At 59.0% G+C, this 24,452-nt stretch overlaps 2 protein-coding genes across 2 annotated transcripts in view; one reads left to right on the top strand and one right to left on the bottom strand.

The window, feature by feature from the left end:
- Positions 1–271: 271 nt before the first annotated feature.
- On the bottom strand, positions 272–9,703 carry DBI (diazepam binding inhibitor, acyl-CoA binding protein). The gene is made up of 4 exons (XM_029080844.1): positions 9,583–9,703; positions 5,473–5,590; positions 2,719–2,781; positions 272–448 (listed from the first exon to the last, which is right to left on the bottom strand). The coding sequence occupies exons 1-4, from the start codon at positions 9,589–9,591 to the stop codon at positions 375–377; spliced, it is 264 nt and encodes an 87-aa protein (XP_028936677.1). The 5' UTR covers positions 9,592–9,703; the 3' UTR covers positions 272–374.
- A 293-nt stretch (positions 9,704–9,996) lies between these two features.
- Positions 9,997–24,452, top strand: part of C1H2orf76 (chromosome 1 C2orf76 homolog) — a 31,673-nt gene continuing 17,217 nt past the window's right edge. The window contains exons 1-3 of the mRNA XM_029076238.2: positions 9,997–10,061; positions 11,517–11,672; positions 14,548–14,598. Coding sequence (XP_028932071.1) covers positions 11,540–11,672; positions 14,548–14,598 — 184 coding nt within the window. The 5' untranslated portion in view covers positions 9,997–10,061; positions 11,517–11,539. The remainder of the gene's footprint in view (positions 10,062–11,516; positions 11,673–14,547; positions 14,599–24,452) is intronic.

The following is a 24,452-nucleotide window of genomic DNA, read 5'->3' as shown; positions in this document are numbered from 1 at the left end:
CGGTGTCATCCCGAGACTGCGACCTTGTTGCGGGCGGGGATCGTCACTCTTTACTGCTGTGTTATGCTTTCCCCAGCGCTCAGTACAGCGCTCTGCACGGCGGAAGTGCTTCATCGATACGACCGAATCAACGGCCCCCACAGCGGGGGCTCTCCTCCTCGCCCGGACCGACGCCCGGCTTCCGGTGGGCCAGGAAGGCCCGCTGCCCGCTCTCCGAGGTGGGAGGGAGCGCGCTCCCGCGCCGCCTCGCACGCAGAACAGGCGGACGAGGGCCAACGGAACCAACGTGTTTATTATCGAGTGCCGGGCCGGGGCCCCGGGGGCTCTCGGAGGCCGGGCGGGGGTCCGCAGGGCGGTCGGACGCAGGGGGCCTCTCACACGCCGTATTTGGCCTTCAGCTCGGCCACCTTGTCCACGTAGGCCTTGATGGCGTCCTCCTTGGACATGCCTGTGGGCGACGGAGAGAAACGGCACTTATGTCCATCTCTAATTTTATTTATTTCTATTTTATTTATTATCCTTCATTTATTTCTATTATCCAGCCTCCCCCTCTAGACTTTCAGCTCTCTGTGGGCAGGGAACGCGTCTGTTTATTGTCCTACCGTCCTCACCCAAGTGTCTAGAACACCCTCCCTCCTCAAACTCGGCAACGACTCTGTCTCCAAAGCTTCATCGACGGTCCGTCTCCTCCCGGAAGCCTTCCCAGACTACGCCCCCCCCCCCGCTTCCTCATCTCCCGCTCCCTTCTGCGTCGCCCCGACTGGCTCCCTTTCTTCATCGCCCCTCCCTCAGCCCCGCGCCGCTTTATGTCCGTATCTGTCGTTCATTGATTTCTGTTCGTGTCCGTCTGCCCCTCTAGATTGGAAGCTCCCTGGGGGCGGCGGATACATCTGTTTATTGCTCATTCATTCATTCAATCGTATCTATTGAGCGCTCACTATGTGCAGAGCACCGGACCAAGCGCCCGGAACGGACAAGTCGGCAACAGACAGAGACGGTCCCCGCCGTCCGACGGGCTCGCGGTCCGATCGGGGGAGACGGACGGACGAGAACGCCGGCGACGGATAGAGTCGAGGGGAAGGACGTCTCGTAAAAGATGTATTATTGCGTCGTCTTCTCCCCGAGGCTCAGTCCCGTGCTCCGCACGCAGTAAGTGCTCGATAAATTCGACTAAGAGACGGGTCGGGGGTCCACACCTGCACTCTCAACCGTATATATTTTCATCACCCTATTTATTCTGTTAATGAAACGTACATCGCCTCGATTCTATTTAGTCGCCCTCGGTTTTCACGCGACGTCCTTCCCCTCGACTCCATCCGTCGCCGTCGTTCTCGTCCGTCCGTCTCCCCCGATCGGACCGCGCGCCCGTCGGACGGCGGGGACCGTCTCTGTCTGTTGCCGACTTGTCCGTTCCGGGCGCCTAGTCCGGTGCTCTGCACATCGTGAGCGCTCAGTAAATACTACTGAATGAAGTGCTCCCCCTCCCCGCCGGCCGGGGGTCACTGGTGCATTCGATAGTATTTACTGAGCGCCTACGATGTGCCGAGCACCGGACTAAGCGCTTGGAACGGACGATTCGGTCAGGACCGGACCCTCCCGGCCCGGTCCCCCCGTCCCACTCCGTCTTCCCAGAGGCTCCAGGTCCCCCCCAGTGAGGGGCCGCCTCCGAGCGGAGAGGTCGCCTCCTCCGAGAGGCCTTCCCAGATTGAGCTTCCCCTCTCCCTCTACGCCCCCTTCGCCTCCCCTCAGCCGAGCCCTCTTTTCCCCCTTTTCCCTCTGCTCCTCCCCCCTCCCTTCCCCTCCCCTCGGCACTCTGCTCGTTCGGATGGATTATTTATTCCCCTATTTATTTTGTTAATGAGATGTACATCACCCCGATTCTATTTATTTGCTATCGTTTTAATGAGACGTTCATCCCCTCGGTTCTCTTTATCGCCCTCGTTCTCGTCCGTCCGTCTCCCCCGATTAGACCGTGAGCCCGTCGGAGGGCGGGGACGGTCTCTCTCTGTTACCCACTTGTCCATTCCGAGCGCTTAGGCCAGTGCTCCGCACAGAGTAAGCGCTCAGTAAATACTATCGAATGCATGAATTTATTGCTACTGTTTTTGTCCGTCTCCCCCGATCAGTCCGTGAGCCCATCAGAGGGCAGGGACCGTCTCTATCTGTTGCCGAATTATCCATTCCGAGCGCTGAGTCCAGTGCTCTGCACGGAGTAAGCGCTCAATAAATACTATTGAATGAATCCCAGCGGGCTTTGCTCCCCAGAGGGCCTGGGGGCATCGCTCAGTGGAAAGAGGCCGGGCTCGGGAGTCAGAGGTCACGGGTTCGACTCCCGGCTCCGCCGCTTGTCAGCTGGGTGACCGTGGGCGAGTCGCTTCGCTTCTCTGGGCCTCGGTTCCCTCATCTGGAAAATGGGGATTAGCTGTGAGCCTCACGTGGGACGACTTAATTCCCCTGTATCTCCCCCAGCGCTTCGAACGGTGCTCGGCACCCAGTAAGCGCTTAACAAATACCAAGATGATGATGAGAACGACCCTGCGACCGATGCTCCGTCCCCTCCCGGCAGCTTTTGCGCCCCAGAGGGGGCGCGGGGGGCAGAACGACACCGCGGCCGGTGTTTGTCCCTCTGGGGAGGGGGAGACCGGCCCGGGGGGCTGCTGGGCGAGGGGAGGGGGAGAGGGGACGCGGCCTGCCCACCCCCTGCCCGTGCCCACGCACCTTTCAGTGAGTTCCAGGCGTCCCACTTGGCCTTGCCCTTGAAGTCCAGCATGCCGGGGCGCTCTAGACCGGAAAGAGAGACGGGGCGCTCGACCCGGGGGGTCCCCGCCCCCCACCATCGCTCCTACGTCTCCCCCTCGGACCGCCCCCACCCTTGCCACCGCCCGGGCCAGACGTCCGGCCCCTCCCCGACCCCCCCCCCCCCCCGGCCTGGGACCCCCTCCCCCTCCGTATGAGTGAGCGGCGGGGCCTAAGCGGACGGAGCCCGGCCCGGGGAGCCGGAAGGCCCCGGGTCGATGACGAGGGCATTTGCTGAGCGCCTGCTATGTGCCGAGCGCTGTGCCGAGCGCCGGGGAGGATACACGGGGCTCGGTGGAAAGAGCCCGGGCTTGGGCGTCGGAGGTCACGGGTTCGAATCCCGGCTCCGCCACTCGGCAGCTGGGTGACCGTGGGCGAGTCACTTCCCTCCTCTGGGCCTCAGTGACCTCATCTGTCAAATGGGGATGAAGACCGGGAGCCCCACGGGGGACAACCTGATTGCCCTGTGTCTCCCCCAGCGCTTAGAGCGGTGCTCTGCCCATAGTAAGCGCTTAACGAATACCAACGTTATCATTATTATTACACGGGGGTTGTCCCCCAAGGGGCTCCCGGTCTTCATCCCCATTTTCCAGATGAGGGAACTGAGGCCCAGAGAAGTGAAGTGACTCGTCCAAGGTCACCCAGCTGACAAGCGGCGGAGCCGGGATGCGGACCCGTGACCTCCGACTCCCAAGCCCGGGCTCTTGCCGCTGAGCCACGCCGCTTTAGGGCTTAGCGTGCGCAGAGCTCTGTCTGCACACAGTAAGCGCTCAGTAGATATCATTGCTTTATTGATCGCTGGGGAGGGGGCAACGGGAAGCTCTTCTCCCTCCTCCCCACGCCTGTCTTCCGTCTGTGACCTCGGGCAAGCCGCTTCACTTCTCTGGGCCTCAGTTTCCTCATCTGTCAAAAGGGGATGAACACTGGGAGCCCCACGGGGCACAGGGACCGGGTCCAACTGAGTCGCTTGTGACCACCCCAACGCTTAGTACAGTGCCTGGCACTTGGTAAGCGCTTAACAGCAATTTTTTTTCATGTCACATCGTTATATTGTACTTGCATTGTATTGTAATATACTGTATTATATTGTATTTTTCATTCATTCATTCATTCATTCAATCGTGTTTATAGAAGCAGCGCGGCTCAGTGGCAAGAGCCCGGGCTTGGGAGTCAGAGGTCATGGGTTCGAATCCCGGCTCTGCCACCCGTCAGCCGGGTGACCGCGGGCGAGTCGCTTCACTTCTCTGGGCCTCAGTTCCCTCATCCGTCAAATGGGACGAAGCCCGTGAGCCTCCCGTGGGACGACCTGATGGCCCTGTATCTACCCCGGCGCTTAGAACAGTGCTCGGCACATAGTACGCGCTTAACACCAACATGATTATTATTTATTGAGCGCTCACTTTCCCAAGTGCTCAGTCCAGTGCTCTGCACACAGGAAGCGCTCAATAAATGCCATCGACTGATTAACGGTGTCCGCTCTCTCCAAGCGCAAGGTGAGCCCGCCATAGGCCGAGACCCCCATGGAGCGGCGGGGGGGGGGGGCAGGAGGGGGGGCAGAAGCCCCCTCCCCCGCCCACTGTGACGCCACCAAGTCCCAGGGCCCCCACCCTGGGGGGAGGGGGAAATGGGGGCAGGACACTGCCTGATCCACCCCCCCCCCCCGCTCCCACCCTGCTCCCAACTTGCCCTGCTCCCAGCTTGTTGCCCTGCTCCCAGCTTGCCTTGCTTCCAACTTGCCCTGCTCCCAGCTTGTTGCCCTTCTCCCAGCCTGCCTCGCTCCCAAATTGCCCCGCTCCCAACTTGCCCTGCTCCCGGCCCGCCCCGCTCCCCGCCTGGCCTCCCCGGGGCCCCGTCTCCCGCTCCCCAGACCCCAACGGCCCCGGAAACGAGAAGCGGAAACGAACACCGGGTCGGTGGGGCGGGCGGGCGGTGGCGTCTCCCCCGGGGGGCTGCCGGGAAAGCCGCGTCGGAGGCGGGGGCGCGGGGCGCGGCCCACGGGGAGCGGCGCGCCCGGCCACCCGGCCTCGCTCCCGGCTCCCGGGGACCATCGCGGGGCTCGGCTCGCGAGCCCCAAGACCCCCGGAGAGATGAGGACGGAGGCCGTCTTTCGATAATAATCGCAATCGTAATAATAACGGTATTTGTTAAGCGCTCACTATGTGCACAGCACCGTTCTAAGCGCTGGGGGAGACACAGGGTCATCGGATTGTCCCTCGTGGGGCTCCCAGTCTTCATCCCCATTTTCCAGATGAGGTGACTGAGGCCCAGGGAAGCGAAGCGGCTCGCCCGCAGTCACCCAGCTGACAGGTGGCAGAGCCGGGATCCGAACCCATGACCTCTGACTCCCCAGCCCGGGCTCTTTCCACCCACGCTGCTTCTCATACCACATTATCATCACTATTATTGCGTTTCATGGAGAAAACAGAGTCAGCTCTTCAAAGGGAGCAGAAATCAGGGTGTTGTCCATTCGAGGGGGGTGGGTTTGAAGTCGGGGAGGGGGCGCAGGCCCCCCGCCCCGCCTCTGTGCCTCGGTTACCTCATCTGTTAAATGGGGATTAAAACCGTGAGCCCCGCATGGGGCGATCTGATCAGCTTGTATCTCCCCAGCGCTCAGAACAGTGCTTTGCACATAGTTAAGCGCCTACCGAATACCACCATTATTATTATTATCATTACCCGTGTTTACGTCTCCGACCGTGACTTGCTTGAAGTGACTGTAGATAAACAGCATCTCCTGGTCTTCGGGCTGAGTTTTCAGCTCCTTCACCTCCTTGGCCGCTTGGTCGAAGTCAGCCTGGGAGAGACGATCCATCGACGGGGTTTAAAATAAAAATAAATAATAAACGGTGGTATTTGTTAAGCGCTTACTATGTGCAAAACACTGTTCTAAGCACTGGGGGGGGTACAAGGTGATCAGGTTGTCCCACTTGAGGCTCACAGTCTTCATCCCCATTTTACAGATGAGGGAACTGAGGCCCAGAGAGGTGATTTGCCCTAAGTCCCAGAGAGGACAAGCAACGGAGCCGGGATTCGAACCCATGATCTCTGACTGCCAACCCCGGGCTCTTTCCACTGAGCCACGCTGCTTAGCCCGGTTTACTGCACACCTCCTGGGTGCAGAGCACTGTGCTAAGCGCTGGGGAGAACAGAATATAATAGACACATTCCCGCCTACGACGAGCTCAGAGTCTAGAGGGGGAGGATGATTTAGGTTCTGGATGTGGACGTAAAGGATTGACGACCCTAATGAACAACAGTAATGCATAGTAGCGCTCAATAAATACTATCGAATGGGGTATGTGAAGCATTTAAAGTGGGCCAGGCACTGTAACAGCCCGTCGTCGGGCAGGGATTGTCCCTATCTGTTGCCGAACTGTACACTCCGAGCGCTTAGTCCAGTGCTCTGCACATAGTAAGCGCTCAATAAATACGGCTAAATGAATGAATAATTGGCCGTTGTTGGGCCAGGATGGTCTCTATCTGCTGCCGAATTGTCCACTCCAAGCGCTTAGTACAGTGCTCTGCACACAGTGAGCGCTCAATAAATACGACTGAATGAATGAATAAGCGCGGGGGTGGATCTGAGCAGACTGGGTTGGACCCACGGGGCTCACGGTCTCCATTCCCCATTTTCCAGATGAGGGGGCTGAGGCTCAGAGAAGTGAAGTGACTCGCCCGAGGTCACGCCGCAGACAAGGGGCAGAGCCGGGACTGGAACCCGTGACCGCACCCCCCCAGCTGGGGTGGACCCCAAAGGGTAGGGTGGGGGGGTGGGAAGCTGAAGACCCTTCCCGCTCGGAGGGGGCGGGAAGGAAAAGCGGCCCGGCGCACCGGCTGGAACACAGGCCTGCGAGTCAGAAGGTCGTGAGTTCGAATCCCGGCTCCTCCACTCGTCCGCCGGGCGACCCTGGGCGGGTCACGTCACTTCTCTGGGCCTCAGGGCCCTCATCGGGAAAATGGGGAGACGGGGACCGGATCTGCTTGGATCCACCCCGGCGCTGAGTGCAGTGCCCGGCACCTAGTAGGCGCTTAATCCATACCGTGATCATAACGATTATGATTATTAAGGAGCGGGAGGGGAGGGAGCCCACGGGGCCGGTGGAGGAGGGAAGCGGCCGCTGCCCACCGCCCTGTGCCCTCTTCCCGCCCCCTCCGGGGGCCCGGGGACCCCAACCCCGGCCCACCCCCGGTCCTCTCTTCGTCCCGTCTCTGTCCGGAACTGGGGGAGGACGGGGCGTGGGTGCCAGCCTTGCCGTGGGCGGAGAGCGCGAGTGTCTGCGCCGGGGGAGGAGGTTGGCAGCCGAGAGATGGTATCGTGCAGCTACCGGGGCAAAGAAGGGGGCCCGTGTTCGAGGCCGGCAGCTCCTCGAGAGACACGGACAGAGGGATCGTGTCTCGCAGCCAGCGGGGCAGACGGAGGGGGGCTGCGTCCCGGGGGCGGGGGGCTCTGCCAACTACTGGGGAGGGGGGAGGGGAGAGGGAGCGCGCGTGTGCGTGGGTTGGAGGGATTGCTATCGAAAGAGGGAGACTGGGTGTGTGTAGGGGGGGTGTTTTGCAGCTGCTGGGGCAAAAAGAGTGGGAGTTCTCCCCGGGCGGGGGCAACTACTAGGGGCGAGAGATAGGGAGAGACAGAGAGAGACACAGAGAGAGCGTGTGTAAAAGGTCAAAGCTCAGAGGAGCCGTGTCAACTGGGCCGGGTCAATCGTGTCCTCCCGTCCTTCCGTCCGTCCGTCCGTCCGCCCGCCCGCCCGCCCGCCCGCCCCCTGACGCGCAGGCCCGGGCCCTGGCGGCGCTGACCTCTGCCCCGCTTCTCCGCCCCAGGGTGGAGGGGGCGGCGGGGAGCCCCCCGTCCAACGGCCCCCAGCCTCCCCAAGGGGCTCCGGCCTCACCTCCCGCCCCTTCCCGGTCCGGAGGCCGGCTGTCCACCCGGCCTCTGTCCTCTCCCTCTCCGGACCTCCGGCCTCCCCCCGCCTTCTCGTCCTCAGACTCTGGGCTTCCCCGCCTCCTGGAGACCCCCGGCCTCTCCCCCACGATCCTCCTTGAGACCCCCGACCTCTCCCCCCCATCCTCCCCCACCACCCCTTCCCCCCAAGACCCCGGCCTTCCCCCCTCCTCCCCTTCCTTCAGACTCAGGGCTTGACCCGGGGCCTCCCCGCCTCCTTGAGACCCCCAGTCTTTCCCCACCATCCTCCTCGGGACGCCCGGCCTCTCCCCCCCATCCTCCTCGAGACCCCCGGCCTCTCCCCCCCCCGCCATCTCCTCGAGACCCCCGGCCTCTGTTCCTTCAGACTCCGGGCTTCCCTCCCCGCTCCTCCTCAAAACCCCCGGCCTCCCCCCCTCCCCGTCTTAGTCCAGTGCCCGGCACACAGTAAGCGCTTCACAAAAACCCTTCATTCCTTCCTTCCTTCCTTCCTTCCTTCGACGCAGCAGCAGGGCGTAGCGGCTGGAACCCGGGGCCCGGGAGTCAGAAGGATGTGGGTTCTAATTCCGGCTCCGCCACCTGTCCGCCGTGAGACCCCGGGCGCGTCACTTCACTTCTCCGGGCCTCCGTTCCCTCCTCTGTCCAACGGGGACGGGGACCGCGTCCGACCCGCTCCGCTGGGATCCGCCTCTGCGCTTAGGACGGTGCCTGGGCCCACGGTGAGCGCTTAGCAGAGAGCGCAATTATTATTGCCATCATTCATTCAGACTCCGGGTTTCCCACCGACCCCCCTTCCTTCGCACTCCAGGCCCGCCCCCTCCTCCCGGAGACCCCCGGCCTTCCCCCCTCCACCTCTTTTCCTCAACCTGCGGAGACCCCTCCCAGCCTCTCTCTACCTGTCCCTCCTTCAGACCTCCCTCTCTAATAATAATTCCGCTCTTCAAGCGCTTAGTATGTGCCGGGCGCTGTACTAAGCGCTGGGGTGGATCCAAGTAAAAGGAGTTGGACCCAGTCCCTGTCCCACGTGGGGCACACGGTCTCAATCCCCATTTTGCAGGGGAGGGAACTGAGGCCCAGAGAAGTGACTTGCCTAAGGTCACCCAGACCCGGGCTTCCTCCTCCAACTCCTCTTGCCCTTAGCCCGTCGCTGGTCCCGGGCCCCCTCCTCCAGACCCCTGGCTCCCCCCGAACTTCTTCCCTGCGTCCGGCCCCCCGCGCCCCCAAGAGAGCTCCTCCAGACCCCGGCCCCCCGCCCCCAACCTCCTCTTCCCCCAGCCCTCCAGGGCCCTCTGGCGTCCTTCCTCAACACCCCCGGGGTCCCCTCCTCTTCCAGCCCCCCAGAAGCCCCTCCTCTCGCCCCCCACGGCCTACTCCTCCAGTCCCCCAGGACTCCTTCCTCCTCCTCTTCCAGCCCCCCAGGACCCCTTCCTCCTCCTCCTCCTCCTCCTCCTCCTCCTCCTCCTCCACCAGCCCCCCGGGACCCTCGTCCTCCCCTTCCAGCCCCCCAGGACCCCCTCCTCCTCCTCCTCCTCCTCTTCCAAGCCCCCAGGACCCCCTCCTCCTCCCCCAGCCCCCCGGGACCCCTCCCTCCTCCTCCTCCTCCAGCTCCCGGGCCCCCCCCTCCTTCTCCTCCAGCCCCCGGGACCCCTCCCCTCCTCTTCCAGCCCCCCGGGACCCCTTCCTCCCCCTCTTCCAGAACCCCAGGACCCCTTTCCCCCCCAGCCCCCCGGGACCCCTCCCCTCCTCCTCCAGCCCCCCCCAGGACCCCCCCCCCCCGCCTTCCTCCTCTTCCCCCCCCGCCTTCCTCCTCTTCCCCCTGCGGCTTCCCGGAACTCCCGCCCCCGCCCCCGCGCCGCCGGCGGGACCTGAGACATGCTGGCGGGGAGCTCGGGAAGGAGATCGGGATCGGGAACGGGATCGAGCTGGAGCGCTGCGGAGCGGACAGGTCGGGAAAGTGAAGGACGAGCCCGGCCCCCCTGCAGGCCCCGCCCCCTTCGAGCCCCGCCCCCTTCGAGCCCCGCCCCATTCGAGCCCCGCCCCCTTCGAGCCCCGCCCCCGAGCTCGCGCGAGCGCCTCCCGACCAATGGGGCGCCGGGGCGGAGGCCCGGGGGGCGGGGGCCTGGAGGGGAAGGGGGCGGGGCCTCCCGGGAGCCAAGTCCCGCCCCCTCGGGCTGGGGCCACCGCCGCCCGACCAATCGGGAGCCGAGCCCGGCGGAGTGGGCGGGGCCAGGGACACCGCCCCCTCCCTCGCTCCGCTCGCGCCTGCGCGCGGGGACGCGCCCACCCCTCCGGCCGAGGGCCCGCCGCGGGGGGTGCCGGGAAGCGGCTCCGACCCGGAAGTGACGTAAGGAGGGGCGCCCGGGTGGGGGGGGGGGCGGCGGCGATCATTCATTCATTCCTTCCCTCCTAGTCATTCATTCCATCCTATTTATTAATAATAATAAAATGTTGGTCTTTGTTAAGCGCTTCCTAGGTGCAGAGTGCTGTTCTAAGCGCTGGGGGAGACACAGGGGCAGCAGGTCCTCGGGGAGGCTCCCGGGCTTCCCCTCCATTACTCATTCATTCGTTCGTTATTCATTCATTCAGCCCTATTGAAGAAGAAGAAGAAGAACAACAATAATGTTAGTATCTGTTAAGCGCTCACTAGGTGCAGAGCGCTGTCCTAAGCGCTGGGGGAGATCCAAGGTGGTCCCCCCGTGGGGCTCCCGGGCTTCACCCCCATTACTCATTCATTCGTTCGTATTCATTCATTCATCCATCCTATTTATTAATAATAATAATAATAATGTTGGTATCTGTTAAGCGCTTACTATGTGCCGAGCACTGTTCTAAGCGCTGGGGGAGATTCAGGGTGATCAGGTGGTCCCCCGTGGGGCTCCCAGTCTTCATCCCCATTTTCCAGATGAGGTCACTGAGGCCCAGAGAAGTGAAGTGACTCGCCCACAGTCCCACAGCTGACAAGTGGCGGAGCCGGGATTCGAACTCATGACCTCTGACTCCAAAGCCCGTGCTCTGTCCACTGAGCCACGCTGCTTCTCTATTAATAATACTGTTGGTCTTTGTTAAGCGTTTCCTAGGTGCAGAGCACTGTGCTAAGCGCTGGGGAGATCCAGGGTCATCAGGTTGGCCCACGTGGGGCTCGCAGGCTTCACCCCCATTATTCATTCATCCACTCCTATTTAATAATAATAGTAATAATAATAATAATGTTGGTATCTGTTAAGCGCTTCCTAGGTGCGGAGCACCGTGCTAAGCGCTGGGGGAGATACGGGGGTTCAGCAGGTTGTCCCACTTGGGGCTCCTAGGCTTCACCCCCATTCCTCATTCATTCGTTCGTATTCATTCAATCGTATTCACTCATTCAATCCTATTTAATAATCATAATACTAACGTGGGTGTTTGTTAAGCGCTTACTACGTGCCGAGCACCGTTCTAAGCGCCGGGGGAGGATACAAGGTGATCGGGTCGTCCCCCGTGAGGCTCCCGGCCTTCATCCCCATTTGACAGATGAGGCCACCGAGGCCCAGAGAAGTGAAGGGACTGGCCCGAGGTCACCCAGCAGGCAAGCGGCGGAGGCGGGATGCGAACCCACGCCCGCCGACTCCCAAGCCCGGGCCGTTGCCACCGAGCCACGCCGCCTCTCTAGAGGTCCAGCGGCAGAGATGGGATTAGAAGCCGGGTCCTTCTGACTCCCAAGCCCGGGCTCTACCGACCGCCCCCGTCATCGTCATTGTGGTCACTGGCTTCTTGATTGCCCCCCCCCCCCGTGACCCCCCTTAACGTTGCAATTTTGCCTCAGTTTCCCCGTAGGGTCGCTGGATCATGGCCCCCGGAGAAGCCACGGTGACAGTGCGCCTGGTCCGCTCCTTCGAGCACCGCAACTTCAAGCCGGTGGTCTATCACGGCGTCCGCCTCGATCAGACGGTGAAGGAATTCATCGTCTTCCTGAAGAGAGGTGGGAGCCCCGAATCCCACCCGGAACGGGGAGGGCCGCGGCCGCCCGCGGGCAAGCGGTCTGTCCTGTTGACGGAGCGGCTGCCGGACGGGGCGCTGTACTGAGCGCCTGGGAGAGGACGCTGATGATGTTGGTATTTGTGAAGCGCTTCCTAGGTGCAGAGCGCCGTTCTAAGCGCTGGGGGAGAGCCGGGGGTCATCGGGTCGTCCCCCGTGAGGCTCCCGGTCTTCATCCCCATTTGACAGATGAGGGAACCGAGGCCCAGAGAAGCGAAGCGACTCGCCCACGGTCACGCAGGTGACGAGTGGCAGAGCCGGGAGTCGAACCCGTGACCTCGGACTCCCCAGCCCGGGCTGCTGCCACTGAGCCACGCTGCTTCGCAGTAATAATGTCGGTGCTTGTTAAGCGCTTACTCTGTGCTGAGCACCGTTCTAAGCGTTGGGGGAGATCCGGGGTCATCGGGTCGCCCCACGTGGGGCTCCCGGTCTTCATCCCCATTTTCCAGATGAGGTCACTGAGGCCCAGAGGAGGTGAAATGACTCGCCCCAGGTCACCCAGCTGACAAGCGGCGGAGCCGGGATTAGAACCCACGACCTCTGACTCCCAAGCCCGGGCTCTTGCCGCTGAGCCACGCCGCTTCTCCTTTTCGATGTTGGACTCTCCCAAGCACTCATTACAGTGGTCTTCCCCCAGTAAGCATTCAGTAAGTGGCAGCGCGGCTCAGTGGCAAGAGCCCGGGCCTGGGAGTCAGAGGTCATGAGTTCGAATGCCGGCTCTGCCACTCGTCAGCTGGGTGACTGGGCGAGTCACTTCACTTCTCTGGGCCTCAGTTCCCTCATCTGGAAAATGGGGATGAAGACCGTGAGCCTCACGTGGGACGACCTGATGACCCTGGGTCTACCCCAGGGCTTAGAACAGTGCTCTGCACAGAGAAAGCGCTTAACAAATACCAACAAATAATAATAATAATAATAATAGCGTCAATCCAGCGAAGGCCTCTCAAGGGCGCTAGTCCGTATAAACTCATTGCGGGCAGGGATCATGTCTATCAAGTCTGTTGCCAGCACTCGGTACACTGCTCCTCACCCAGTAAGCGCTCAGTAAATAGCACCGGTCGATTGAAGGCCTCGAGGCTGTAAACCCGTTGCGGGCAGGGAACTTGTCTACCTGAGGACTCTCAGCTCGGTGTGGGAAGGAAATGTGTCTGTTTATTGTTATATTGTCCTCTCCCAAGTGCTTAGTACAGTGCTCTGCCCATCATAATAACGGTATTGAAGAAGCGGCGTGGCTCAGTGGAAAGAGGCCGGGCTTGGGAGTCCGAGGTCCCGAGTTCGAATCCCGGCTCGGCCCCTTGTCAGCTGTGTGACTGTGGGCGAGTCGCTTCCCTTCTCTGGGCCTCAGTTACCTCATCTGTAAAATGGGGGTTAACTGTGAGCCTCACGTGGGACGACCTGATTCCCTTGTGTCTCCCCCGGCGCTTAGAACAGCGCTCTGCACATAGTAAGCGCTTAACAAATGCCAACATTATTATTATTATTATGATTTGAGTGCTTCCTCTGTGCCCAGCACTGTTCTAAGCGCCGGGGGAGATCCGAGGTCATCAGGTGGTCCCGCGTGGGGCTCACGGTCTTCATCCCCATTTGACAGATGGGGGAACTGAGGCGCTTATTATGTGCCCAGCACTGTTCTAAGCGCTGAGCGAAGTGACTTGTCCAAGCTCACACAGCTGACAAGTGCCGATTTGTCCATTCCAAGCGCTCGGTACGGGGCTCGGCACATAGTGAGCGCTCAATAAATACTATTGCATGAATGAAAGCGGCGGAGCCGGATTTAGAACCCTCGACCCCGAGCTCTCGAACTCATCCCTTTCCACGGCTGCCGCTCTTAGTAAGCGCTCGAAAAATCCGGAGGAATGAATGAATATTGGACTCTCCCAAGTGCTCAGTCCTGTGCTCCGCACCCCGGGGGTGCTCAGTAAATAGCGCTGGTCGATTTAGGGGTTTGGTGTTAATAACGATAATGTTGGTATTTGTTAAGCGCTTACTATGTGCCGAGCACCGTTCTAAGCGCCGGGGTGTTCCGGCCCTGCTGAGCACTGTCGGAGATCCCGGGAGGGTCTGGTGTTCCGCTGAACTGAACGCTCGCTCGGTCCGTCAGTCAGTCGTGCCGATCGAGCGCTTCCTGTGTGCGGGGCACTGTACTGAGCGCTTGGGGGAGGACGAGAGAACAGTAAGCGGAGACGCTCCCTGCCCACAGGGAGTTGAGAAGCGGCGTGGCTCAGTGGGAAGAGGCCGGGTTTGGGAGGCAGAGGTCGTGGGTTCGAATCCCGGCACCGCTGCTTGTCAGCTGGCTGACTTTGGGCCAGTCGCTTCACTTCTCTGGGCCTCAGCGACCTCATCCGGAAAACGGGGATGAAGAACGCGAGCCCCCTACGTGGGACAACCTGATTAGCTTGTACCCCCCACCCCCAGCGCTTAGAACAGTGCCTGGCACATAGTAAGCGCTCAACAGCGTGGCGTAGCGGAAAGAGCCCGGCTTTGGGAGTCAGAGGACATGGGTTCTAATCCCGGCTCCGCCACTTGTCCGCCGTGTGACTTTGGGGCGAGTCACCTCACTTCTCCGTGCCTCAGTTTCCTCTTCTGCAAAATGGGGATTAAAAGTGTGAGTCCCACAGGGGACAGCCTGATGACCTTGACTCTCCCCCAGCGCTTAGAACAGTGCTCGGCACATAGTAGGCGCTTAACAAATGCCATCATTATTATTATTATTATTATTATTATTAACAAATGCCATCATTATTATTATTATTAGAGGGGGAGACGGGCGGGAGTAGAAATCAGTCAGTGACAGAGACGGACGACGCTTTCTCTTTCAGACGTCGCTTTGAGACCGGGCCTCCCGCCTCCATTCCGGCGTTATAAATACGGTAAGTTCTTAAACACCGTGGAAACGCTCTGCCACTTGTCAGCTGGGTGACCGTGGGCGAGTCGCTTCACTTCTCTGGGCCTCAGTTCCCTCATCTGGAAAATGGGGATTAACCGTGAGCCTCACGTGGGACCACCTCATTCCCCTGTATCTGCCCCAGCGCTTAGAACAGGGCTCTGCACATAGGAAGCGCTCAACAAATACCAACATTATTGTTATATCGAAGGCGGGGAGTCCCGCGGGGCCCGGCGTGCTTTTCTAAGGAATTTGCAGCGGGGCTCAGTGGAAAGAGGCCGGGCTTGGGAGTCAGAGGTCATGGGTTCGAATTCCAGCTCCGCCCCTTGTCAGCTGTGTGACCGGGGGCAAGTCACTTCACTCCTCCGGGCCTCAGTGACCTCGTCTGTCAAATGGGGATGAAGACCGGGAGCCTCCCGTGGGCCGACCCGACGACCCCGTATCTCCCCCAGCGCTTAGAACAGTGTTCGGCACATAGGAAGCGCTTAGCAAATACCAACATGATTATTATTATTATTATTGTTAAATGGGGCTTCTCCGGGCCTGGGAGCCGGGGAACCCAGGTCCTCCTCTCGGCTCCGCCACTTGTCTGCTGTGCGACCTGGGGCGAGTCCCGTCACTTCTCTGGGCCTCGGTTCCTTCACCCGTAAAATGGGGATGAAGACTGTGCAGCGTGGCTCAGTGGAAAGAGCCCGGGCTTGGGAGTCAGAGGTCATGGGTTCTAATCTCGGCTCTGCCACTTGTCGGCTGTGTGGCCTTGGGCGAGTCACGTCGCTCCTCGGGGCCTCAGTGACCTCATCTGGAAAATGGGGATTAAGACGGTGAGCCCCATGTGGGTCAACCTGATGACCAGGTATCCCCCTCCAGCGCTTAGAACGGTGCTTGGCACGTAGTAAGCGCTTTACAAATACCATTTTTCAGACAAGCGGTGTGGCTGAACGGAAAGAGCCCGTGCCTAAGAGTCAAAGGTCATGGGTTCTAATCCCGGCTCTGCCGCTTCTCGGCGGCGTGACCTTGGGCAAGTCACTTCACTTCTCTGAGCCTCAGTGACCTCATCTGTAAAATGGGGAGGAAGACCGGGAGCCCTGCTCGGGATGACCCGATGACCTTGCAGTGCTTAGAACAGTGCTCTGCGCATAGTAAGCGCTTAACAAATACCAACATTAATATTATCATGAGCCCCACAATGGGACCTGGACTGTGTCTGACTTCTTCGTTGTTAGAGCCCGGGCCAGGGAGTCACAAGGACCCGGGTTCTAATCCGGGTCCCACCGCTTGTCTGCTGGGTGACCTTGGGCGGGTCAGTTCACTTCTGTGCCTCGGTCGCCTCGACTGTAAAATGGGGATGAAGACTGTGAGCTCCATGCGGGACGGGGACTGCCTCCAACCTGATAAACCCGTATGTACCCCGGGACCTAGAACGGCGCTTTGTAAGCAGTCAGCACTTAACAAGTACCATAATTATTATTATTCAGGCATTCGATGGTATTTGTTCAGCTCTTACTGTGTGCGGAGCACTGTACCGAGTGCTTGGGAAAGTACAGTGCAGCAACGAACAGCGACATTCCCTGCCCACAACGAGCTCACAGTTTAGAGGCGGGGAGACAGACATGGATAGAGATAAATAAAATTACAGATATGTATATAAGTGCAGTGGGGCTGCCGGGGGCGGCGGGAAGAGCAAAGGGAGCGGGTCAGGGTGACTCCGAAGGGGGCGGGGGGGGCGATGAGGAAAAGCGGGGCTTAGTCTGGGAAGGCCTCCTGGAGGAGGCGGGCCTTCAGTAATAATAATAACGTCGGTATTAAGCGCTTACTATGTGCCGAGCACCGTTCTAAGCACTGGGGAATCGGGTCGTCCCACGTGAGGCCCGCGGTTAATCCCCATTTGACAGATGAGGTCACTGAGGCCCAGAGAAGGGAAGTGACTCGCCCACAGTCCCGCAGCTGACGAGTGGCAGAGCCGGGAGTCGAACTCGTGAACTCTGATTCCCGAGCCCGGGCTCTTTCCACAGTAAGGCTTGGAAGGGGGAGAGAGTCGTCGTCGGTGGGATTCGGGGGGCGGGAGGGGGCTGCGGTCCGGGCCGGAGGCGGGACGGGGGCCCGGGGTGGGCGGCGGGACGGGCCAGCCGGAGGCCCGGGGAGGAGGCGGGCGGAGGCAGAGGACGGAGGAGGACGGAAGGGAGGAGAGGGCAAGGGGATGGGGGGATCGGAAGCCAAGAGTGAGGAGTCTTGGCTTGATAAAGAGGTGGCTGGGCAACCATGGGAGGGTTTTGAGGAGGGGAGCCACAGGCCCAGAGCCTTTCTGTAGGAAGGGAATCCGGGCAGCACAGGGAGATATGGACCGAAGCGGGGAGAGGCAGGAGGCAGGGAGGTCAGCAAGGAGGCCGATGCCGTCATCCAGGCGGGAGGGGACGAGTGATTGGACCGAAGAGGTAGCCGTCTGGACGGAGGGGGAAGGGCGGATCTCGGCGACGTCGTGAAGGTGAGACCGGCGGGCCTCGGTGACCGACCGGATGCGTGGGGGCGATGAGAGAGCCGAGTCGAGGGCGACGCCAACGTCGCGGGCTCGGGAGACGGGAAGGACGGCGGTGCCGTCCGCAGTGACGGGGAAGTCGGGGAGAGAGGACGGGGTCCGGGAGGGAAGGTGAGGAGCTCGGTCTTGGACACGGCGAGTTGGAGGTGGAGACGTCCCGGAGGCGGGAGGAGGTACGAGCCCCGGGGGGAGGGGGAGAGGACAGGGGAGGAGACGGAGACCTGGGGGGTCACCCGCGAAGAGAGGAGAGTCGAAGCCGTGGGAGCGACTGGGTTCACCGAGGGAGGGGGTGCAGGTGGAGAACAGAAGGGGACCGAGAACTGACCCTCGAGGAGCCCCGACGGTCAGAGGGTGGGAGGAGGGGGAGGAGGAGCCCGCGAAGGAGACCGGGGATGACCGGCCGGGGAGGGGACAGGAGAACCGGGAGGGGACGGAGACCGTGAAGCCGAGGCGAGATGAGGCGTCGGGGAGGAGGGGCTGGTCGACGGTGTCACAGGCGGCTGAGAGGTCGAGGAGGATGAGGGTGGAGTTGGAACCGTCGGATTTGGCCAGAAGGAGGTCGCGGGTGACCTTTGAGTTGCGGTGGAGTGGAGGGGACGGAGGGGGACCGAGGCCAAGGGCGGAGGGGGTCCGGGAGAGAGTCGGAGTCGAGGGATGAGGAATCCGAGGCGGAGACTGTAGGCGACTGGCTCCGGGAGTTTGGAAAGGAAGGATGGGGGCGCGGGGGGGGGGGGGGGGGACGGGACCATAACTGGAGGGGGCAGTGGGGCCAAGGGAGGGTTTTTGTAGGATGGGCGAGACGTGGGCCTGTCGGAAGGCAGAGGGGAAGAAGCCGTGGGAGAGCGAGCGGTTGATAGACGGACGTCAGGGAGGGGAGGGGGGAGAGTTTTTATAAGGTGAGCGGGAAAGGGGTCCGAAGCACAGGTGGAGGGGGTGGCCCTTGCGAGGAGGGAGGACGTCTCCTCTGAGGACACCGCTGGGAAGGATGGGAAAGTAGGGGAGGGGGTTGTTGGCGGGGAGGGAAGAGGCGGAGGGGTGACTTTGGGGAGCTCGGACCTCATGGTGTTAATTTTCCTAATGAAGTGGGTGGCCAGATGGTTGGGGGGGGGAGGGGGGGGGAGGGACGGGGGGGCCCGAGGAGGGAGATGAATGTCCGGAACAGCTGACGGGGGTGATGGGCGCGGGTGGCGTGAAGGGAAGACGAATCGTTTCGCCCGGCTTGGGGGGGGGGGGGAGAGGGCAGAGTTAAGGCAAGAAAAGACAGAGTGGACAGGGTCGGGCTGGCGCTTAGACCTTCCCCGGCAGCGTTCAGGGGCTCGGGCGTAAGAGCGAAGGAGGCGGACGGTGGAGGCCGTCCTGGGCTGTGGGTTCGTTCGTTCGTTCGTTCGTTCGTTCAGTAGTCTTTATTGAGCGCTTACTGTGTGCAGAGCACTGTTAGTGGCGCGAGAGCGACGAAGGGGCAGGGGAGCGACTGACACTGGGGCCTTCACTCTTCATCCCCATTTTACAGATGAGGTCACTGAGGCCCAGAGAAGTCAAGGGACTTGCCCAAGGTCACACGGCAGACAAGGACCAGAGCGGAATTAGAAGCAGCGTGGCGCAGTGGAAAGAGCACGGGCTTTGGAGTCAGGGCTCATGAGTTCGAATCCCAGCTCTGCCCCTTGTCAGCTGGGTGACTGTGGGCGAGTCACTTCACTTCTCTGGGCCTCAGTTCCCTCCTCTGTAAAATGGGGATTAAGACTGGGAGCCCCACGTGGGACAACCTGATTCCCCTGTGTCTACCCCAGCGCTTAGAACAGTGCTCTGCACATAGTAAGCGCTTAACAAATACCAACATTATTATTATTATTATTAACCCACGCCCCCTGTCTCCCAAGCCCCGGCTCTTGCCACTAAGCCACACTGCTTCCCGGAAACCAAGTGGGAGTATTCATATTTAGAGAAGCAGCGTGGCTCCGTGGAAAGAGCCCGGGTTTGGGAGTCAGAGATCACGGGTTCGAATCCCGGCTCTGCCGCCCGTCAGCTGCGTCACTGTGGGCGAGTCACTTCTACCCCAGCGCTTAGAACGGTGCTCGGCACATGGTAAGCGCTTAACAAATACCAACATTATTACTTCACTTCTCTGTGCCTCAGTTATCTCATCTGTAAAATGGGGATGGAGACCGTGAGGGCTCAGGTGGGACAACCTGATTACGCTTTATCTACCCCAGCGCTTAGAACAGTGCTCTGCACAAAGTAAGCACTTGACAGATACCAACATAATTGTTCAGTCGGTCATATTTATTGAGCGCTTCCTGTGTGCAGAGCACTGTATTAAGTGCTTGTATGTGGAAGGTACCAAATCAGAAATCGACTGGGAGGAAGATTGTGGAAGCGCTCAGCACACAGGAAAGCGCTCAATAAATACGATCGAATGAATGGATTCGGGCCTACTGCGCACTTTTGCATTGTGCTTCACGTTGTTCAAGATCCCATCACAGTGTTTAGGGTAATTTGTGCATCTGTTACCGATTTGTTCATTCCAAGCGCTTAGTACAGTGCTCTGCACGTAGTAAACGCTCAATAAATACTACTGAATGAATTTGTTCTGTTTAGACTGTGAGCCCGTCAATGGGCAGGGATTGTCTCTCTCTGTTGCCGAATTGTGCATTCCAAGCTCTTAGTCCAGTGCTCTGCACACAGTAAGCGCTCAGTAAATAGGATTGAATGAATGAATGAATGAAGAGCCAAAAGAGAAACGAATTGGGAGAAGGCGTGGAATGTACCAAGTCGGAAACCAAGTGGGGGGGGGGGAAGTGTGCGGAAGGTACCAAATCGGAAACCAACTGGGAGGAAGGGGGTGGAATGTACCAAGTCAGAAACCAGTTGGGGGGAAGCGTGTGGAAGGTACCAAATCAGAAACCAAGTGTGGGGGGGGGGAGTATGTGGAAGGTACCAAATAAGAAACCAATGGGGGAGGAAGTATTTGGAATGTACCAAATCAGAAGTCAAATGGGAGGAAGTGTGTGGAAGGTACCAAATTAGAAACCAATTGGGGGGAAGGATGTGGAGGGTAACACATTAGGAAACAATTCATTCGTACAGTCGTATTTATTAAGCGCTTACTATGTGCAGAGCACTGTACTAAGCACTTGGAATGTACAATTCGGCAACAGATAGAGGCAATCCCTACCCAATAACTGGCTCACAGTCTAAGTGGGGGAGACAGACTCCTGAAAGCTCACCTCCTCCAGGAGGCCTTCCCAGAATGAGCTTCTCCCCCTTCCCCTCCTCTCAGCACTGTGTGCTCATTTGTGTAAAGTCATTCATTCAATAGTATTTATTGAGCGCTTACTATGTGCGGAGCACTGGACTAAGCGCTTCAAATATACAATTTGGCAACAGATAGTGACAATCCCTGACCCATGATGGCCTCACAGTCTAATCGGGGGAGACAGACAAAAACAAGAGAACGTCATCACAATAAATAGAATCAAGGAGATGTATGCCTCATTAACAAAATTATTACCCTATTTATTTTGTTAATAAGGCATGTAACTCCTCGGTTCTATTTATCTTGATGATGTTGTCTTGTTTTTTTCTCTTTTGCTTTGCTTTGCTGTCTGTTTCCCCCGTTTAGACCGTGAGCCCGTCATTGGGCAGGGTTGGTCTCCATCTGTTGCCGAATTGTCCCTTCCAAGCGCTTAGAGCAGTGATCTGCACATAGTAAGAGCTCAAAAAAGACCATTGAATGAATGAACAGACAGCAAAGCAAAACAGAACAAAACGAGATCATCAAGATAAATAGAATCATAGAGCTATACACATTATTAACAAAATCAATAGGGTAATAAATAGGGAGCTGTGGAAGCTACCAAATTAGGGAACTAATTGGGAGGAAGCATGTGGAATGTAGCAAACTAGAAACCAATTGGGAAGCAGTGTGGGATGTACCAAATCAGAAACCAATTGGGGGAAGTGTGTGGAAGGTGCCAAATTAGGAACCAACTGGGGGGGGGGGGAGTGCGTGGAATGTGCCAAATCAGAAATCAATTGGGAAGGAGGGTGGGATGTACCAAGAGAGAAACCAACGGGGGGAAACTGTGTAGAACGTAAATCAGAAACCAAGGGGGCGGGGGGGGAGGGGGGGGTGTGGAATGTACCAAACTAGAAACCAATTGGAAAGCGGTGTGGGATGTACCAAATAAGAAACCAACGGGGGGGGCCGAGGAAGTCTGTGGAATGTACCAAATTAGAAATCAACTGGGGGAGAAGTATGTGGAAGATACCAAATCAGAAACCAATGGGAAGGGGTGTGGGATGTACCAAATCAGAAACCAGTTGGGGGGGGAGTATGTGGAAGATACCAAAATCAGAGACCAATTGGGGGAAAGTAATAATAATAATGTTGGTATTAAGTGCTTTACTATGTGCTGAGCACTGTTCTAAGCGCTGGGGGAGATCCAGGGTCATCAGGTCGTCCCACGTGAGGCTCACAGTCTTCATCCCCATTTTACAGATGAGGGAACTGAAGCACAGAGAAGCGAAGCGACTTGCCCAAGGTCACGCAGCAGACAAGTGGCAGAGGCGGGATAAGAACCCGTGTTTTCTGACTTCCAAGCCCGGGCTCTTTCCAATAAGCCATGCTGCTTCCCCTGATATAATACAGTTATTATTAAGAACGATGGTACCTGTTAAGCGCTTACTGTGTGCCGAGCACCGTTCTAAGCGCTGGGACGGATACGAGGTCATCGGGCTCACGGTTTTCATCCCCATTTTCCAGATGAGGTCACTGAGGCACAGAGAAGTTAAGCGGCTTGCCCGAGGTCACACAGCAGACCGGTGGCGGAGACGGGATTAGAACCCGTGTCCTCTGACTCCCAAGCCCGGGCTCTTTCCACTAAGTCACGCTGAGACCTTTTTAAGTGTGCGGTGCACACGATCCAGGGGTACACGGCGGTTCTGGGAATATCGACTAGATGGCCCATCCCTCCTCTCGTTTTCCGGGAATTTGGAAAGGGGTAAATTTGATCTGACTGGGAGGCAGGGAGAGCTGGGGGGGGGTCGGGTGGGTTTGGGGGTGCTGGGGTTAATAATAATAATAATAATAATAATGTTGGTATTTGTTAAGCGCTTACCACGTGCAGAGCACCGTTCCAAGCGCTGGGGGAGATCCAGGGGAATGAGGTGGTCCCACGTGAGGCTCCCAGTCTTCACCCCCATTTTACAGATGAGGGCACTGAGGCACAGAGACGTGAAGCGACTCGCCCACAGTCACACAGCTGACAAGGGGCAGAATCAGGGAAGGCCTCCTGGAGGAGGTGGGATTCAGGAGGTGGTGAAAGCGGGGAGAGTTGGGATGTGGCGGGTTTGGGGGGGCTAATCAGGGAAGGCTCCTGGAGGAGGCGGACAGGGAGAGCTAAGGGCTAGTCGGTTTGGGGGGTTGGGGTTAGCAGCATGGCATAATAATAATAATAATAATAACAATGATGATGGCATTTGTTAAGCGCTTACTATGTGCCAAGCACTGTTCTAAGCACTGGGGGGATACAAGGTCATCCGATTGTCTCCCGGTCTTCATCCCCATTTGACAGATGAGGGAACTGAGACCCAGAGAAGTGAAGTGACTCGCCCCAAATCACACAGCTGATAAGCGGCGAAGCCGGGATTAGAACCCGTGACCTCTGACTCCCAAGCCGCATGGGAGATAGAGCCTAGGCCTGAGAGTCAGAAGGACATGGGTTCTAATTCCGACCCTGCCACTTGTCTGCTGTGGGCCCCTGGGCAAGTCACTTCTCTTCTCTGGGCCTCAGAGACCTCATCTGGAAAATGGGGATGAGGACCGGGAGCCCCACGGGGGACAAGGGACCGTGTCCAGCTTGATGGGCTTGTATTCATTCATTCAAGCGTATTTATTGAGCGCTTACTGTGTGCAGAGCACTGGACCGAGCGCTTGGAAAGTACAATTCAGCAATAAAGAGAGACAGTCCCTGCCCACGGCGGGCTCACGCTCTAGGGGAGGGGAGACAGACATCAGTACAAGCAAACGGACATCGAGAAGCAGCGCGGCTCAGCGGAAAGCGCCCGGGCTTGGGAGTCAGAGGTCACGGGTTCGAATCCCGGCTCGGCCACTTGTCAGCCGGGTGACTGTGGACGAGTCACTTCACTTCTCTGGGCCTCAGTTCCCTCATCTGTCAAATGGGGGTGAAGCCTGTGAGCCTCACGTGGGACGACCCGATGACCCCGTCTCTCCCCCAGCGCTTAGAACAGTGCTCTGCACAGAGTAAGCGCTTAGCAAATACCAACATTATTATTGTATCCACCCCACCACTTACTACAGTGCCTTGCAAATAGTAAGCGCTTTAAGGCGTGGCTCAGAGAAGCAGTTTAGTAGAAAGAGGCCGGGCCTGGGAGTCAGAGGTCGTGGGTTCTAATCCCGGCTCCGCCACTGGTCAGCCGTGTGACTTTGAACGCGTCACTTCACTTCTCTGGCCCTCAGTTCCCTCACCTGGAAAATGGGGATGAAGCCCGCGAGCCCCACCTGGGACAACCTGATGACCCTGTGACTCCCCCAGCTCAGAACAGTGCTTGGCACATAGTAAGCGCTTAACAAATACCATCATCATTATTATTATTAACAAATACTAATATTATTATCACGGCTCCTGGAGGAGGTGGATTTCAGGAGGCGGTGAAGCGGGGCGAGCTGGGGGCTGGTGGGTTTGGGAGTTCGGAGGTGAATCAGGGAATGTTCCCGGAGGAGGTGGCGAAAAGAGGGAGAGCTGAGGTGTAGTCGGTTTGGGATGTTGGGGTTAATCAGGGAAGGCTCCTGGAGGAGGCGGGTTTCCGGAGGCGGTGAAGCGGGGAGAGCTGGGGCTGGTGGGTTTGGGGGCGTTAATCGGGGAAGGCCTCCGGAGGAGGCGGGTTTCAGGAGGCGGTGAAGTGGAGGAGAGCTGGGGGCTGGCGGGGTTGGGGGGTTTGGGGTTAATCAGGGAGGGCTCCCGGAGGAGGCGGGTTTCGGGAGGCGGTGAAGACGGGGAGAGCTGCAGTCCAGTCGGTTTGGGGTCCTGGGGTTCATCAGTAGTCCTGGGGAGAAGCAGCGGGGCTCAGGGGAAAGAGCCCGGGCTGGGGAGTCCGAGGTCGTGGGTTCTAATTCCGGCTCTGCCGCTTGTCAGCTGGGTGACTTTGGGCGAGTCATTTCGCCTCTCTGGGCCTCAGTGACCTCCTCTGTCAAATGGCGATGAAGACTGGGAGCCCCACGGGGGACAACCTCATTACCTTCCATCTACCCCAGCGCTTTGAACGGTGCCCGGCACATAGTAAGCGCC

This window comes from Ornithorhynchus anatinus, chromosome 1 (assembly GCF_004115215.2).
Source record: "Ornithorhynchus anatinus isolate Pmale09 chromosome 1, mOrnAna1.pri.v4, whole genome shotgun sequence".
Lineage (NCBI taxonomy): Eukaryota > Metazoa > Chordata > Mammalia > Monotremata > Ornithorhynchidae > Ornithorhynchus > Ornithorhynchus anatinus.
The sequence above is the reverse complement of the archived record's forward strand: the minus strand, read 5'-3'. Positions and strand labels throughout refer to the sequence as shown.

Bases quoted from the DNA above. Each gene is read 5' to 3' on its own strand.
- DBI (XM_029080844.1), bottom strand. The intron at 2,782-5,472 runs GTAATGATAATA...TTTCCGGTCTAG, and splicing joins GGTCGGAGACGTAAACACGG to AGCGCCCCGGCATGCTGGAC. The intron at 449-2,718 runs GTGCGTGGGCAC...CGTCGCCCACAG, and splicing joins CGCCTGGAACTCACTGAAAG to GCATGTCCAAGGAGGACGCC.